General features: G+C 41.7%; 1 protein-coding gene across 2 annotated transcripts; it reads left to right on the forward strand.

The window, feature by feature from the left end:
• The first annotated feature begins 6,349 nt into the window (after nt 1–6,349).
• LOC110497428 (DNA repair protein complementing XP-A cells) lies at nt 6,350–8,944 on the forward strand. Of its 2 annotated transcripts, XR_016488856.1 has the most exons (4): nt 6,658–6,742; nt 7,271–7,378; nt 7,493–7,558; nt 8,431–8,944. XR_016488856.1 is itself a non-coding variant. In XM_021573529.3 (3 exons), exons 1-3 carry the CDS (start codon nt 6,493–6,495, stop codon nt 8,562–8,564), a joined length of 492 nt encoding a protein of 163 aa, XP_021429204.2. In that variant the 5' UTR covers nt 6,350–6,492; the 3' UTR covers nt 8,565–8,944. The 2 variants fall into 2 exon arrangements, 1 of the variants encoding a protein (XP_021429204.2); XM_021573529.3 differs by lacking the exon at nt 7,493–7,558 and having other exon boundaries at nt 6,350–6,742.
• The last annotated feature ends 4,596 nt before the right edge of the window (nt 8,945–13,540 follow it).

The raw sequence follows: 13,540 nt of genomic DNA on the forward strand, positions 1-13,540 counted from the left end.
ACACCTTGTAGAGTCCATGCCCCGACTAATTTAGTCTGTTCTGAGGGCCAAAGGGGTATGGGGGTGCAATGCAATGTTGGGAAGGTGCTCTTAATGTTTTGTACACTCAGTGTACAAGCCCTGTGTATCAACATTTACTGTACGCCTACCAGGAACCAATAAGCTATAGGCCTTCTTTCTTTGAGGGCTGCTTAAATAAAACTTTTCTCAAGCCGCTCACAGACCAGGGCTTGAAAAAAACTGCGATAGATCACTATTTTCTGTCCAATCTAATGTATATCCTCTAGTTGGTGTGTTTGTACATTGGCATAACCATAAATGAAATACAGCAGTGTTAACTTATAGATGAATCCTACCCCGCTATCTCTAGTACTTGTAAAACCTCTGACTTTCAAAGTCCTGTCCAGTCCTGTTGAAAATCAAATCTCAGCAGCTCTATCGGCTGAATGGCAAATTAAACATAATAGATATGTTTTCGAGATTGATTTTGAAAGATGAATACTTTGCACGAATACTATACATTCAGTTGACTTGATTACAATTTGACTTCTCCATGTACCTGCATCAACCAAGCTTAGCCTAGGCTATTATGATGATCAAAACCCTGGAAAGGTGTCTCGAAAACCTGTCCGATATCTTTAAAACGTGCATCTTATTCGTGTGGTTATGACAGAGCAGGCATCTATAAGCAGAAGCCGTGTGTCAGGTGAGGTGATAGGTGATAGATGCTTAGAATTGTTAAACCAATTAGGCTAATTTAAAACCTCCAAGCTTACAGTTCACATTTCTTTACTGGCAGTTTCCTCCAACGCTAAGACTCAAATGTAAAACATTGTAAATAGAAAATGTATCATTAGATCAACAATGAGCCCTGTTCTCTTGCATAGTTGCAAGAACACAGGCCAGAGCCAATCAACTAATCACCTAGTCCACCTTGCCAAACCACCATCCAAACCAATGCAATATCAAACACAAAACAGTGCGTAACAATTTAAATAAAAGTACTAATTTACCACACTTGCAGTCTCCTGTTGGACGCTGTACAGAAGAAAATAAGGTAGGTGGCGAAGAATTTGCCAGTAAAGCCAATCCTGAGTGACAAGTTCCTTTAGGCTACAACTGTAGACTGAATAGCTCATGTAAATCTGCTCTAAAATTTCCTTAGCACCGAAGGGGTGGAGATTACAGAAACTAACAGTCAATCCTATGGTGAGGTGACTCCTCCCCCTCTACTTTGTGTACCTGCCTACCAGCCACGTGACAGGAATCAACCTTACCTAAGGTCTTCTTCTGTCTTTATTTGACTTCAGGGGAAAACGTGAGATCATGTTGCTTGAAAGACCAGAACCCAACCCTATTGATAGGCCTCATCTTACCAGGCCTTGGTATTGTAGCCTGGCCTCAGAGACTAGACGCAACATAGTCAACGTGAATCTATGACTCTCAAATTAGTGTGATATGTTACGTGTGGAATGGTTACATAAGACAGTTTGTGTGGTGTACTAACCAAAAGAGCTCTACCAGTAGGTTGATACACATATTAAATGACATGTATGTGCACACCTGCTCGTCAAACATCTCATTCCAAAATCATGGGAATTAATATGGAGTTGGTCCCCCCTTTGCTACTATAACAGCCTCCACTCTTCTGGGAAGGCTTTCTACTACATGTTGGAACATTGTGACAGGGTCTTGCTTCCATTCAGCGACAAGAGCAGTAGTGAGGTCGGCACAGATGTTGGGCGATTAGGCCTGGCTCACAGTCTGCGATACAATTCATCCCGAAGGTGTTCAATGAGGTTGAGGTCAGGGCTCTGTACAGGCCAGTCAAGTTCTTCCACATCGATCTCAACAAACCTTTTCTGAATGGATCTTGCTTTGTGCATTCTGAACCAGGAAAGGGCCTTCCCCAAACTGTTGCCACAAAGTTGGAAGCACAGAATCGTCTAGAATGTCATTGTATGCTGTAGCATTAAGATTTCCCTTCACTGGAACTAAGGGACCTAGCCCGAACCATGAAAAACAGCCCCAGGCCATTATTCCTCCCCCACCAAACTTTACAGTTGGCACTATGCATTAGGGCAGGTTGCGTTCTACTGGAATCCGCCAAACGCAGATTTGTCCATTGGACTGCCAGATGGTGAAGCATGATTCATCACTCCAGAGAACGCGTTCCCACTGCTCTAGAGTCCAATGGCAACGAGTTTACACAACTCCAGCCGACGCTTGGTATTGCGTATGGTGATCTTAGGCTTGTGTGCGGCTGCTCGGCCATGGAAACCCATTTCATGAAGCTCCCGACGAACAGTTCTTGTTCTGACGTTGCTTCCAGAGCCAGCAGCATACCACCTTCCATCCCACTGCTGGCTTGCTTTGCAGGGTTGTTCCTGGTCACTCCCTAGATGGGAGACCAGATGCTCCTGGAAGTGATGTTAGAGGGCCAGTAGAAGGCACTCTTTTCTCTGGTCTAAAATAATATCAAAATGCCCTAAGGCAGTGATTGGGGACATTGCCCTGTGTAGGTTGCTGTCATTCAGATGGGATGTTAAACGTGTGTCCTGACTCTCTGTGGTCACTAAAGATCCCATGGCACTTATAGTAAGAGTAGGGGTGTTAACCCCTGTGTCCTGGATAAATTCCCAATCTGGCCCTCATACCGTCACCTAATCATCCCCAGCTTACAATTGGTTCCTTCATCCCCCTGTGAATATCCCCCAGGTTGTTGCTGTAAATGAGAATGTGTTCTCAGTCAACTTACCTGGTAAAATAACCGTTAAATAAAGAAGTTTGGAATTTGGTTGTGAGCGTTGCAACTGAGGGCAGATATTTTTTACTCGCTTCAGTACTCGGCACTCTCGTTCTGTGAGCTTGTGTGGCCTACCACTTCGCAGCTGAGCCGTTGTTGCTCCTAGACAATTCCACTTCACTATAACAACTTTTACAGTTGACCAGGGAAGCTCTAGCAGGGCATACATTTTATGAACTGACTTGTCTATGGAGATTGCATGGCTGTGTGCTCAATTGTATACACCTGTCAGCAGCTAGTGTGGCTGAAATAGCCGAATCCACACATTTGAATGGGTGTCCACATACTTTTTCCCCCTCATCACACAATACGCCCTAATGACAAAGCAAAAACAAGTTTTCAATTTTTTTGCAAATGTATTAAAAATACAAACCAGAAATACCATGTTTACATAAGTATTCAGACCCTTTGCTATGAGACTTGAAATTGAGCTCCGAAACAGGATTGTGTTGAGGCACAGATCTGGGGAAGGGTACCAAAAAAATGTCTGAAGCATTGAAGGTCCCAGAGAACACCGTGGCCTCCATCATTCTTAAATGGAAGAAGTTTGGAACCACCAAGACTCTTCCTAGAGCTGGGTTAAGTCGCTTTGGATAAGAGTGTCTGCAAAATGACCAAAATGCAAACATACTACACTTGTTGCCCATTTTCAAAGACATAGCTGTTTATGATGTTTACTGTGGTAGCATCAGTGGACTTGTTTAATTTTTATAAACGAAAATAAAATCATATCTAGTTTATTTAACTAGGCAAGTCAGTTAAGAATTCTTATTTACAATGATGTCTTAGGCACAGTGGGTTAACTGCCTTGTTCAGGGGCAGAATGACAGATTTTTACCTTGTCAGCTCAGGGATTTAATCTAGCAACCTTTTGGTTACGGGCCCAACACTCTAACCACTAGACTACCTGCCTCCCCAGGTAGCCTGTTTATAGTACAATGTCACCAAGGCTCAAAAGCCACGTTGTGTTCGCTATAGGCCTACAGTACCAGTCCATGTGTAGAATTGGGCGTCTGTCAAAGACCTGTCCATTACGGAGGCTCATCGTCATATGGAGCTGTAAGTAAGCGCACGCAGGGATGGACAGAGGGCAGGAGGAGGTGAGAGGGGGGGGGGGGGGTTGTATTAGAATCCTCCCAACAGCTTCTTCTTCTTCTTCTTCTTCTGGAGACTAAAGCTGGTGGTGGTGAGGTCAGGCTAAACACGTGAGCCATTAGGGCTGTAATGCTCTGCAGCCTCTCTGCTGAAGGTGAGCTCAACTTATCTGACCTGTACTGGCTCTCTTCTCCCCCCTCCCCCCGGCCTACCCCTTACATGGGTAGGCCGTGGGGCAGCAGTCAGCCATCGCCTGTTAGAAAGGTAGAATGTGGTAAAGAAGAAGAGACATGTATGTTTGCTCTGCTGGGTGCCTTTTCTTTGGCTGTGAACCTGTTGGCTGTACAATTGCATGCATATGGATTTCAGTACAGGAACGGTGAGCCTTTTGACACAGAAATCTTTACAGAATGAATACATGACATGGTTTTCAAACCTGCGCCAAAGTACTGAGCATCATCAAATGCTATTGCCATGCCGAGATAAAATCATATGCTCCTGACTTTTATAAGTGTAAGTAGGTACTGTATGGCAGAAGTAAAGGATAGAAGTGTAGTAGAGATGGGCACTAGTTACAGGAAGCTGGTGAGGGGAGGGTGGCTCATAATAACGTCTGGAACGGAGTGAATGGAATGGTATCAAACACATGGAAACCATGTGTTTGATGTGTTCGATTCCATTAATTCCATTCCAGACGTTATTATGAGCCCGTCCTCCCCAATTAATGTGCCACCAGCCACCTGTGGTACTAGTATACAGCATAAGTGTCCTTGCCCTTTGGCCCTAGATGACATGAGGTAGTGTGGGAAGGCAGCTAAACTACTTTACAGGTTAGGCCTAACCAAGGTCAGCTTTAAAGTAACCCATGTAACCGTCCGTCACGGCTATTTTAAGAAGAACCGAGGCAGGCTAAATATATTACATAACGGCTAAATTATCATGTAAGGTAGAACTCTTATAATGCTCAAACTGAGGTGTTATAAAATAAAAAAAAACATGATTCTTATTTTCCTTTAAATGTGAAATTATATTTCTTATTTTTTAAATCATTTTGTTTCTAGAGGCATGTAAAGGTCAATGCCAATTTGTCAATCCCAAGGGTTCAAAAGTTACTGCGTGAAGCATTGATATTATTGACATTGGGACCACAAGCATATGGAATACCGATATAGCCTACAGTAAGTCTCCATTTAACACGGAATTGAACTGTCTTCTATTCGGGATCCCATATCAAGACTGTGTTGTTATTCTAATACACGGGGAAATATAGTCTCTATTTCAGTGTATTGGCAGCACTCTCCGTGGTACCCTAAAAAGAGCAATAGATTAATGCAACTCTGTTAAAATGAGATTAAGATCGGTAATGACTAAAGCTTCTGTCCTGCACTGCTTTAAATAGACGCTAAGCATAGTGTATGGACACCCTTACTGCAGTGAATATTCAAACTTTTTCAGCAGGGACTCTATTTTTTTCTCGCCACCAAATCTCATGACGCAACCTAAAATCTGTAAAATGTAGATTTTACATCAACAAATAACCGTCAATTCATTACATTTTCATCTGTTATCCAAATGAAATACATTTACTCAATAAAATGTAATTGTTATTTTTAAAGATCTTTCTCAAAAACGTTTGTATGTTGTCCCATACAATAATCTGTACTCTTAAAGTTTTGTTCCTTAAAAAAAATCTATATATGTATTGTTTTTTGGGGCCACCCCACTGCAGTTCCCCCCCGACTTTGAGTTTCTGTGAGAATGACCTCATGTTGGTAGGTTGGAACCATTACCAGATTAGCCTATCTATGTGTGGACTACCTGATAAGAGTCTCTGGAAGGAAAGGGAACATGGTTGGTTGGTCACGGTAGAATATAATACGATTTAACTTTGTTTTATTTGTATTTATTATACCTACAATCATTATTTAAAAAACGTCACATCACACACAACGTCATGTCTACTCGATGAGACATTCCGTTAATTTAACTTGATCTTTTCAATCATTTGTCTCGCATTCATGAGTATCGAGTTACAAACAGTGAATCTTTTTTTTTAATGAACAAGACAACAGCCAGGTCACACTGCAGATAGAGTCAGAGCCATATGTTTAGCGCTTTACCAAGGGGAGATATTGCTACAGCAAGCCCATTACATCAAATATGGCATATTGCCACTGGGTCTTTCAGGATATGACCCAGCAGTGAGGACATAGTCAATAAAGAACAGGATAAAGCTGTGAAGAACTACTAGTGTTGGGTGGAGGTGGTATATGTCCGCTCTTCGGCGACACCTCACGGTCACATAGAGAAGCAGCAGCAGTTTCATAACAGGGCTTTTATTTTGACATGATAAAAACCTGGAAGTTGGTTGTGCAACCGACAAATGGCAGCCGCCCGCAACTCGAGCACACCGCTATGCCCGCGGGTTTAAAGTAAAAACACAAACAATTGTACCCCTCTGCCTTGCTGGTAAACAACTTTACTTAATTGCAATTTCCAAGACGCTGGAGAGTTTAGCCTACAGCTAAGTTAGTTAGCGCATGCTTTTTTTGCGATTGATCTGTTGGAGCCTCTAACGCCGGTGAAGGATAATGCTTCTTCTCATTCGGAGTCCAAAGCCAAGAACTGCGATGAGAACCAATATCGAACGAAACAAACAGCGGGCTCTGATGCTGAGGCAAGCCCGACTGGCCAGCAGACAATCGGCAGGAGAAGGGGGTGGAACCTCGGCTAAAGTCGCCAAGACAGTCGACTCTGGAGAAGGGTTCTTTATTGATGGAGAGCGACAGGAGGAGCAAAGGACAAAGAAAGTTGTGCATCAACCAGGCATGCATATTAATAGTCAGTCAAATATGGCAGGGGGAAGTATTCACATTTGTTGCACGATGTAAATATAATTAATCTTATCTGCAGATCCTCTGCATGTCCGGTGTAAAAGAGAAAGATGCATTGTTGGTTCATGTGCGGCCCTTTGTGGATTCATGTAATTCCACATGCCAGTTGCTGAGTGGAGTCAGTTTCAGGTATTACAGACGTCCCCTATTATAAAGGAAGTTCATAATACATTATTTATGGCACAGTGGTTGGTCGGTTGTCACTATCTGAATGACTCAGTTTTTACTGACAAGACACCTTGGCTGACCTCTCCCTCCTAGCACTCTCACTGCCTGTGATTCGGGATAAGTGTGTGTGCGCTAAAATGACTAGAATGTAATCATTTTAAATGTACTAGTAGTGTATTGTCAGTGTCGAGCCTGGGTGCCAGTCTACTGACAGTTCCGTAAGTAGTTTTCAGGAGAGCAGAGGCTAACTGGCGTTCAGGCTTAGTGTTGCGCTCTGCTGCTCTCTCTGACTCCGTCGTCCCCCTAGCCCCGGTGAAGGAGGCTGACTATCTGCTGTGTGATGACTGTGACACGCCGTTTGATGGATTCCTACCTCAGCGAACGGCTTCGATCTGGCTGTCTGTGACAACTGCAGGTAAAGTCATACTTCTCGTGTCAATGACAACCAACACATAACTATATATATATATATATATATAGTTGTTGTTGTACAGTGTGCTTCTCATAAATAGTGTTCACATATGTGTAGGACAAGTTGATTGCTAGAACCACAACCACAGGGAGGTGCAGAAGCACATCAACAAAAAGGTCAAAGGTCAGTAACACTGTTTTCTGATCCCCACTCAGACACAATGTCAGTCGTTGTAATAGGAATTCCCAGATTAACAAAAAGAAGACCAATTGTTGGTAAAGTCCATTTTAAAAAATGGAGTTGCAACAGAGTGACACCACCCAGCCCAGAAGCAGAGAAAATGTCTAACTGACCTCTTGGAGACGGGGCCTTTCTATCCTAATCAGACAGCACCAAATGTTCTGTAAACACCAGCGAGAGGCTTGTAGGAAGACAAAACAAAAAGGCAGCGACTGTCAGCTGCTACAGAATCCCAGTGTTCACAGGATGTAATCAGTACAATACAACAGTGAATAATCAGTGTGTCCTTGTACATCCTGTCTGGCGTCAACCACTATCAACAGATAGGAGAATAATCCATAACATTCAGTATCAAGTCTAGTGACCATCAACCTGCACCTTCAGTGTCACAAACGGAACACTGGAAATCATGTGTATTACAGAAAAGGGAAAATATATTTTAGCTAAACAGTGTTTTAACCACTCTAAACTGGATATGAACTTTAGTCATCTTAAATTTCCCCATTTGTCACCTTTTCTCATTACAAAACTATATGAGCAATAGCGACATAGAGAACACTAGCACCCCCCAGTGGATTGTAGAAAACAGGTCATTCAGTTGAATTTCTTTGTTATTGACTTAAATGAAAAAAGCTACACGCTGTGCTTGCCATTCTATTTGTGTTTACTGAAGGCTGTAAACACAAGTGATACTGGCAAACGGTGTGCAGATTTGTATTTTTTAAGTTATTATTGAATAATTCCTACACACCTGTTATTGATAATTTCTTGGGATAGTTTGTTTCTCTGTTGTGAACAGAGCTGTTGTCGTGCAGTGAGGACCAGCGTGTGGACAAAGGACACCAGTGCTCACCAGCACGGCCCTGAGGAACTAGTGGATGAAGAGGAGGATCTCTACAGGAAGGCCTGTAACACCTGTCAACACAAACTGACCTATGAGGGGATGTAGCCTTGAGTCTTTTAAATCGGAGGCTCACGGGGAGTTATTTTTGATTTTTTTGTGGGTCTCTGGTAATACACCCGACATCTAAAACTGAGATTCAAATGAGTGATACATCATACTTCTCACATGCCTTGAAGCTGAAGCAAGGAGGCCAACCTGAAATTGTCTCAGCACATGTCATACCACAAAGCCACCACAAGAGAGCATTAATACATCAACACATTTTTATAGAGAAACGTACTGCTCAGAAGCTGGAGACAAGCTGGATGGCTGCAATGTTATGTTATCAACTGTTTAGCATGTTAACTTCCATTTTGTATTTATCACTTCTAAGATGTAATGTGTAGAAGGATCTGCATGTGCAAAATAAATATATTTTTCCATAATGTGATCACTTTTTTTTCTGTAGACAATCTCTGAAACGAATGTGCCGTTTTTCCCACCTTGGTTAAGATAGATAGATTGATTGATAGATAATTATTGTATTAATCCACAATCAAGAAATGTATTTAATTTGAATAACATTAATTTAAAATGGTAGTCAACTTTATTTTTTTCCCTTTGCTTTCTGTTGCAGAATCACGCTGTAAGTAATGTCGTTTTTATGATCTGCGTTGTTTGATTTTGGTCGCCTGCTCCAGTCCGTGCTCGTACTTGAATATTTGTGCGCCGACCCAGGCTTCTGAAGCAACCTCTAGTTATAACCACCCGCACGTAGTTCATCTAATGAGTGAATGACTCCGTAGTCCAGACGTCACTAATCTAAAGGGAGCAACTGTGAAGGTACAATATGACCCCTTTTTAATTTGAATGGTATTATTTTGTCCAACAATGCGTATCGTCGTGTCTTTCTTTTATGCAAACGAAAGCTGCTATGCAGTAGCTGTTGGATGTGACTCAGCATGTCGCGCTATATCAATTTAAATGCAGCGCTTCGTGGTTGACTTTTTATTAAGGGGGGAACGGGTCGAAAGCAGGGATCGTCAACTAAGTTCAGTCGCGGGCCAATTTTTTTTCCCCCAAATAATTTTGTAGACTGCAAATTGACCGCAAGAAGCCCAAACTGGTATATTTGACCAAAACATAACCGTTTCCAACTTTGCTTACATTTTGTATACAATCAAATCTCTATTATAAGTGGGAATACTTGGGAACAGATTTCCAAAATTAAAATCAGTCTTTGTACAGAGAACTTGGGGAGCCAAATAAAACCATGCGTGGGCAAAGTTCAGGCCGCCAGTAGGCGGGACCCTGGCATAAAGGCTACTGTAGACCTATAGCATACCTAAAATGTGGATACAGGCTATAGACATGTGTACTGAATTGTTTCAAAGAGATAACCTGTCCAGAATTACAATCTGCAAGCTCCAACATTTTCCTTGAGTTTTATAAGAAAAATATAACCCTGGTCTATGATATTGAGAATGTACTGTTATGACATGAGCTTTTGCTATATTTGTGTGGTGAAAAGAGAATTTTAACTATATCCCCAAGCAGTCAGTCACATCAAGCCCATGGCAAATTGACCATCATATTTCTTAGGGGCTACGTGAATGTAAGGTTTAAACTATTGCATTCACATCATAAACACTAGTGTAATATGCCTAGACAATTTAATACAAACTGACAATCGGGGGTTCGAAGCCTTACTCATGCAAAGTTAAGACTGGCAAGTGTGATAGTCAAACACTCTGGAGTGGCTCAAAGAGTAATACTGATGCCTTTCACCAAGCAACCAATGAAGTAGTCTGCAGTGGTGTAAAGTACTTAAGTAGTATTTTAAAGTATTTTTACCTAAGTAGTTTTTTTTTTAGTATCTGTACTCAGATACTTTTACTTCACTACATTCCTAATGAAAATTATGTACTTTTTACTCCTTACATTTTCCCTGACACCCAAAAGTACTCGTTACATTTTGAATGCTTAGCAGGACAGGAAAATTGTCAAATTGAAGCACTTATCATGAAAACATCCCTGGTCATCTCTACTGCCTCTGATCTGGCAGATTCACTAAACACAAATGCTTTATTTGTAAATGGCATGAGTGTTGGAGTGTACCCCTGGCTAGTCATAAATAAATGGTTAGCTTATGTGAAGGAAATGTATAGTCTGGAGGGACAGTCTTGAAAATGTTCATCTTGTCTCTTTTGTCATAAATAATCCTTGGTTCCTGCCTGTGCTTGGATCAGCTACTAATTAGATTGGGTAACCCAGAATGAAGGGTTTGAAAGTGCGTCTAAGTTTGACTAGGACCTCTCCAGCTTGCTGACAATAGAATGATTCATTTAGCATTAACTTTGGGTGTCCCTGTGTTGAATTTACACAGCTTAATATAAGGAATTTGAAATGATTTATACTTTTACTTTTGAAACGTAAGAATATTTTAGCAATTACATTTACTTTTGATACTTAAGTATATTTAAAACCAAAAACGTTTAGACTTTTACTCAATTAGTATTTTACTGGGTGACTTTCACTTTTACTTGAGTCAATTTCTATTAAGGTATCTATACTTTTACTCAAGTATGACAATTGAGTACTTTTTACACCACTGATTGTATGCCTGCAGTGTGGGTTCAGAATGGGGGCTCTTGCCTTCTGGGAAAAGTGGAGCAAGCAGGAGAATAATGAGTTTCACATGAGTTATTCTATAATGTATATTTAGTGGGTTTTTCTTTTCGTTGATGAGATCAACCAGAACCTATATATTTTTTTATTTCACCTTTATTTAACCGGGTAGGCTAGTTGAGAACAAGTTTTCATTTACAACTGCGACCTGGCCAAGATAAAGCAAAGCAGTGTGACACACAAAAACACAGTTACACATGGAATAACATGGAATAAACAATAAACAAGCCAATAACACAATAAACAGGTCAATGACACAGTAGAAAAAAGAAAGTCTATAAGTGTGTGCAAAAGGCATGAGGAGGTAGGCAATAAATAGGCTGTAGTAGTGAAGAATGACAATTTAGCAGAATAACACTGGAGTGATAAACGAGCAGATGATGGTGTGCAAAATAGTAGAAAAGTAAATAAAAACAGTATGGGGATGAGGTAGGTAGATTGGGTGGGCTATTTACAGATGGACTATGTACAGCTGCAGCGATCGGTTAGCTGCTCCGATAGCTGATGTTTAAAGTAGGTGAGGGAAATATAAGTCTCCAACTTCAGCGATTTTTGCAATTCGTTCCAGTCACTGGCAGCAGAGAACTGGAAGGAAAGGTGGCCAAATGAGGTGTTGGCTTTGGGGATGATCAGTGAGATATACCTGCTGGAACGTGTGCTAAGGGGGGGTGTTGTTATCGTGACCAGTGAATTGAAATAAGGCGGAGCTTTACCTAGCATATACTTATAGATGACCTGGAGCCAGTGGGTCTGGCGACGAATATGTAGTGAGGGCCTGCAGACTACAGCATACAGATCGCAGCTGTTGTCCTGGGTTGGAGTAGCCAGGAGGAAAGCATGGCCAGCCGTAGAGAAATGCTTATTGAAATGTTAGATTATCATGGACTTATCGGTGGTGACCGTGTTACCTAGCCTCAGTGCAGTGGGCAGCGGGGAGGAGGTGCTCTTATTCTCCATGGACTTTACAGTGTCCCAAAAGAGTTAGAGCTACAGGATGCACATTTCTGCTTGAAAAGGCTGGCCTTTGCTTTCCTGACTGACTGCGTGTATTGGTTCCTGACTTCCCTGAACATTTGCATATCGCGGGGACTATTCGATGCTATTGCAGTCCGCCACAGGATGTTTTTGTGCTGGTCAAGGGCAGTCAGGTCTGGACTGAATCAAGGGCTATATCTGTTCTTAGTTCTGCATTTTTTGAAAGGGGCATGCTTATATAAGATGGTGAGGAAGTTACTTTTAAAGAACGACCAGGCATCCTCGACTGACGGGATGAGGTCAATATCATTCCAGGATACCTGGGCCAGGTTGATTAGAAAGGCCTGCTCGCAGAAGTGTTTTAGGGAGCGTTTGACAGTGATGAGGGGTGGTCGTTTGACCGCTGACCCATAGTGGACACAGTTAAGCATATCCCAGTTTAGGTCACCTAACAGAACAAACTCTGAAGCTAGATGGGGGGCGATCAATTCACAGATGGGGGTCGATAATAGGTGGCAACAGTGAAAGACTTATTTCTGGAGAGATTCATTTTTAAAATTAGAAGTTCGAACTGTTTGGGTATAGACCTGGAAAGTATGACTGACCTTTGCAGGCTAACTCCTCCCCCTTTTGGCAGTTCTATCTTGATGGAAAATGTTTCAGAGGTATGATGAGTGGAACTAGGGGCTCCATTGTAAACTAAAACAATGATAACTAACCTAAACAACAGTATACAAGGCATATTGACATTTGAGAGAGACATAAAGCGAGGCATAAAGCAATCACAAGTATGTGCGGGAATAAAGTTGCACATTCTGGTAACTTGCCCCAAATTCCCAGTTCTTACGGAAATCCCAGTTGGAGAATCTCTGGAATCAGGTGGGAATAAGCATGTTGGCATCCTACAACTGGGAGTCATCTGGGAGTCAACTGGGAGTTATCTGGGAGTCAACTGGGAGTCATCCCGGCGGGATTTTTTGGGAAAATTACCAGGATTTTTGCAACCCTATACTATTTCGTCAATAGGCCTAAAAGGGCTTAATTCATTGAAATGTAAAGGTCGTTTCCGATTGAGCTGAAATGTGCCGTATTTATCGTGAATTCAGTCTCCACGAACGCGGGAACGCTGCCTTTAAAATTAAATTGCAAGATAGCGGTGAACTTCAGCGATACGGATTGCATTGAGTCCTAAATCGAAAAAGGTGTGACAACCAATTGTATATGAATGAATGTGAAATAATACCAATAAAGTAAATATGACAGATATGTACAGTCGTGTACGTGCATTGTTTCTGCACACATATTTAACTTATGTTGGACTTATGTTGGATAGTTACTGTATATGTGCGATGGTAGCTAGACAAGCATTCATACATAAA

Source organism: Oncorhynchus mykiss, chromosome 19 (genome assembly GCF_057628025.1).
Source record: "Oncorhynchus mykiss isolate SJ-2025 chromosome 19, ASM5762802v1, whole genome shotgun sequence".
NCBI lineage: Eukaryota > Metazoa > Chordata > Actinopteri > Salmoniformes > Salmonidae > Oncorhynchus > Oncorhynchus mykiss.

Coding starts and splice junctions, on each gene's coding strand:
- LOC110497428 (XM_021573529.3), top strand. CDS start 6,493: ATGCTTCTTCTCATTCGGAGTCCAAAGCCAAGAACTGCGATGAGAACC. Junction 6,743..7,270: donor ACCAGGCATGCATATTAATA/GTCAGTCAAATA, acceptor TCGTCCCCCTAG/CCCCGGTGAAGGAGGCTGAC. Junction 7,379..8,430: donor GCTGTCTGTGACAACTGCAG/GTAAAGTCATAC, acceptor GTTGTCGTGCAG/TGAGGACCAGCGTGTGGACA.